A 3,061-nucleotide genomic window follows, 5' to 3' on the forward strand; every position below is an offset into this window, starting at 1 on the left:
GAGGTTGGTGGTTCGAGTCCAAGTCATGTCATAAAATTTAGCGTAGTATATGAAGTGGGGAACGACATTTGTGACAAGCATTTATGCTTAAACAATTAAAATTCCTTCCTTCCTACAGAACAATTACCTACCTCTAACTCTAACTATCATTAAACCTACACATCATAATATTATACCTACTGTAGAAAAAACATCATCTCAAGGGTCTTTGAGACCATATAAATTTTCATAGGATCAGGAAGGAGCTCGGACTTCTGGGCGTCCAAAGACAAATTCTTCCAACACCAATGGGCCCAAAGAGCAATTCAGAATAGGAAGGTAAGTAAATCATGGGTTTAGCATAATGTATGAATAGATATGTCCCAGATATACTTCTGTGGGGAAGTCAAATTTATCGAGTACTTGAACCAAAGTTAAAGGGAAAACAATGAAGAAGTCAAATGTAAATGAGCTTTGATTGAAATCAAACTTTACTTTAGCATAAATTTACCCAAATGATGACAAAATAATGTAATAAAATGAAGTTTGATCAAGTCTGGGGTTTATTCCTATGACATTCTCTATAAATTGATGGAGTCGTTGGACCAAGATAACTGGGAAAACATTAAAGAGGGCTTTATTTGGAGTAGACTACTCGAGGGACATGTCTGACTTGCCTTAAGCGTACGAGTATGTTAAATTTATCTCTTCATTGAGTTTTTTCTACCCCATTGCATAGTGCATACCCAGTACCCACATAATAATATCGATATGAAAACAAGAGAGTTTTCTAATCCAAACGCTATTTTACCTGCACTGAACGGTCCCTTGGCGGCCGTGATGCCATCGAAGCAGCAACCGAACTCCGTGGTGTCACATTTTGGCTTCTTGGGTTTTTTGGTTTTGCATTTCTTCAACGTCACTTCCTTCACGATTGCCGTCTGGAGGGGATTCAGAGTGGTTGTCGAGTCTGAAAACACATTTACTTTAGATTAGACTAGTGCTTGACCCGTCCTTTGTACGGGATCAGTGCAGCTTAAGAGGCATGATTTTGAAGCGCCGCCATTTTGAATCAGGATGGAATGTGACAATTTTAAGCAGCCTCTGTCACCCTCAATACTCTTTTTAACAACCACAAAAAATTTCATCTAAATCGGTCGAGCCGTTTTCTTGTGAAAAGAGGACAAAAAGGTCTATTTTGGCGTAACAGACCTTCTCACTATTCTATATTTCCAGAAAACCTCATATGTTTTCCACAATTTTTAGCAATTTACAAAAGGTTCTCCAATTTTATTTAAGATTTTCGAAGAGGTTTTTATAGTGGAAACTGTAACTGTTGAGGTCTTATCGTCCCTTAAAGAAAGAAGGAAGACAGGATAGGAGAAAGCCAGCCATTCCGTGTGGGGGCCCCTTGAATTCCCGGGTTCTTAGTGAAGTTCAAAGAATAAGTGTGTGCTACAAGGGATAAGCCAATTTCCTCAAGACATGATCTCATTAGACTTAAAAGCCATAGAAACTTACCAATTGTTGAAAGCGAACTAGTGTCGTAGGACGTGGTGATAGTGGACACCTCAGTGGTGGAGCCAGTGGACGAAGGTAACTCAGAGAACCCTTCACTCGTCAAATCAGTGACGGTTGTTTTTTCCAGTGGCGTGGAAGTGGATCCTTCAGTAGTGCTCAGGACAGTGCTGGTCTCTGGGGAAGAAATTCATAATTCGGTCGAATTTGTTATCTTGCTTCGAAAGACTTTCGCCTTTACATTATCTAACTGAGCTGGGAGGAAATTTATAATTCGGTCAAATTTGTTCTCTTGCTTCGAAAGAATCGAAAGACTTTCGCCTTTTTGTTTTTTACATTATCCAACTGAGCCTTTTGTATTTATTAGGTGATATTTAGGGCGTTCCTAAAAAGCTTGTTTTCGTGACCTGCCCAAGGGTGCTAACGAATTCCAAAAAGGCTGCCGGGCCGACCTTTTAGCTGCGACTACGAAAAGGTTAGGATTTTGGGGCGTTCCCGGTAAAAAAAAAAAAAGGTTTCAAATCTGGCCCCCTGGGTTTTTGAGTTTAAGTTTTGAATATCCCTTTTTAGAACTGTAGAAATGGATAAGACAGCTGTGTCCGTCGTACAAATTGGTTTACCTTGATCGTGTCATGCGGCGGTAGATGTCTACGTTTTACTCAACTTGAGTCTCCGAGAGACACGATGTTTTCCAACTTTGAAGATGCTATTGAGGCGAGAGTTGTTTGCTTGGAGTGAAAATGAGGAGGTGATGGAGGTCTAGTCTTCGTTGGGGCCTCGAGGAGAACTAGCCACTCAAAGTGTGCAAAAAAGAGCTTACAGGACAGTTTACATTAAAGTTTAGGTTTAATGTTATGATGATGTCTGAAATTGAGTCTTTTATATCGAGAATTTTATTGCAGTCCAGCGTCATAAGATTGTATCTGTTGACTCTGCTAGCGAACGATCAAGTGTCCTACTTGCTTGGGATGCGCCTACAGTTGAATGCCGTGTAAACAATGCGTATAGATATCAAGGCATCTTAGAGTTCATGCTATCGGGTTTCCATAAACTGTTTTAAAGGGGAAGGCCAAAAGGAAGTGGCAACCTTTTTCAACGTGAGGAAGAGAATAATCGGTTTAGGCTCAGTCCATTTCAATTTGGTTCTTTTTTTGACAAAAATTGTATAGGAACAGACCATTGCGTCAAAAATACAGAAGCAGGATTTAGCTGGTTCTTTGTTTTTGTTTAAGCCAGAACAAGGCTCAGAGTTTGTTTTGATCAAAAAAAAGTTTTTGTTGCTTTAGTGTTTACAAAAAGAAAAGAGTTTCAATAAAGCTGTTTTTTGGGCAGATTACAGAGTGCGGCTGTCGGTCGTGGATTGTATTCACCCTTAATAACACAGGAGAAGAGCGGGTTTTAAACCTACTCTTCCGTATGGATGATTGCCTACCCGGACGATGCTGTGTCTGTGTCTGTTTGTGCTCAGATTATATTTCATCGTCAACTAAGTAACGATGCTTTTGATGTTTCGTCACTTTCTAAGTAAGTAAAACTTTTATTTACTTTTTCTTTCTTGTGCCTT

General features: G+C 39.7%; 1 protein-coding gene across 1 annotated transcript in view; it reads right to left on the reverse strand.

Moving 5' to 3' along the window:
- Window positions 1–665: 665 nt before the first annotated feature.
- Window positions 666–3,061, reverse strand: part of LOC103521028 (papilin-like) — a 9,977-nt gene continuing 7,581 nt past the window's right edge. The window contains exons 9-10 of the mRNA XM_008486132.2: window positions 1,501–1,674; window positions 666–949 (exon numbers count right to left, since the gene is read on the reverse strand). Coding sequence (XP_008484354.2) covers window positions 681–949; window positions 1,501–1,674 — 443 coding nt within the window. The 3' untranslated portion in view covers window positions 666–680. The remainder of the gene's footprint in view (window positions 950–1,500; window positions 1,675–3,061) is intronic.

The sequence above is a fragment of the Diaphorina citri genome, unplaced genomic scaffold (genome assembly GCF_000475195.1).
Source record: "Diaphorina citri unplaced genomic scaffold, Diaci psyllid genome assembly version 1.1 scaffold4418, whole genome shotgun sequence".
Lineage (NCBI taxonomy): Eukaryota > Metazoa > Arthropoda > Insecta > Hemiptera > Psyllidae > Diaphorina > Diaphorina citri.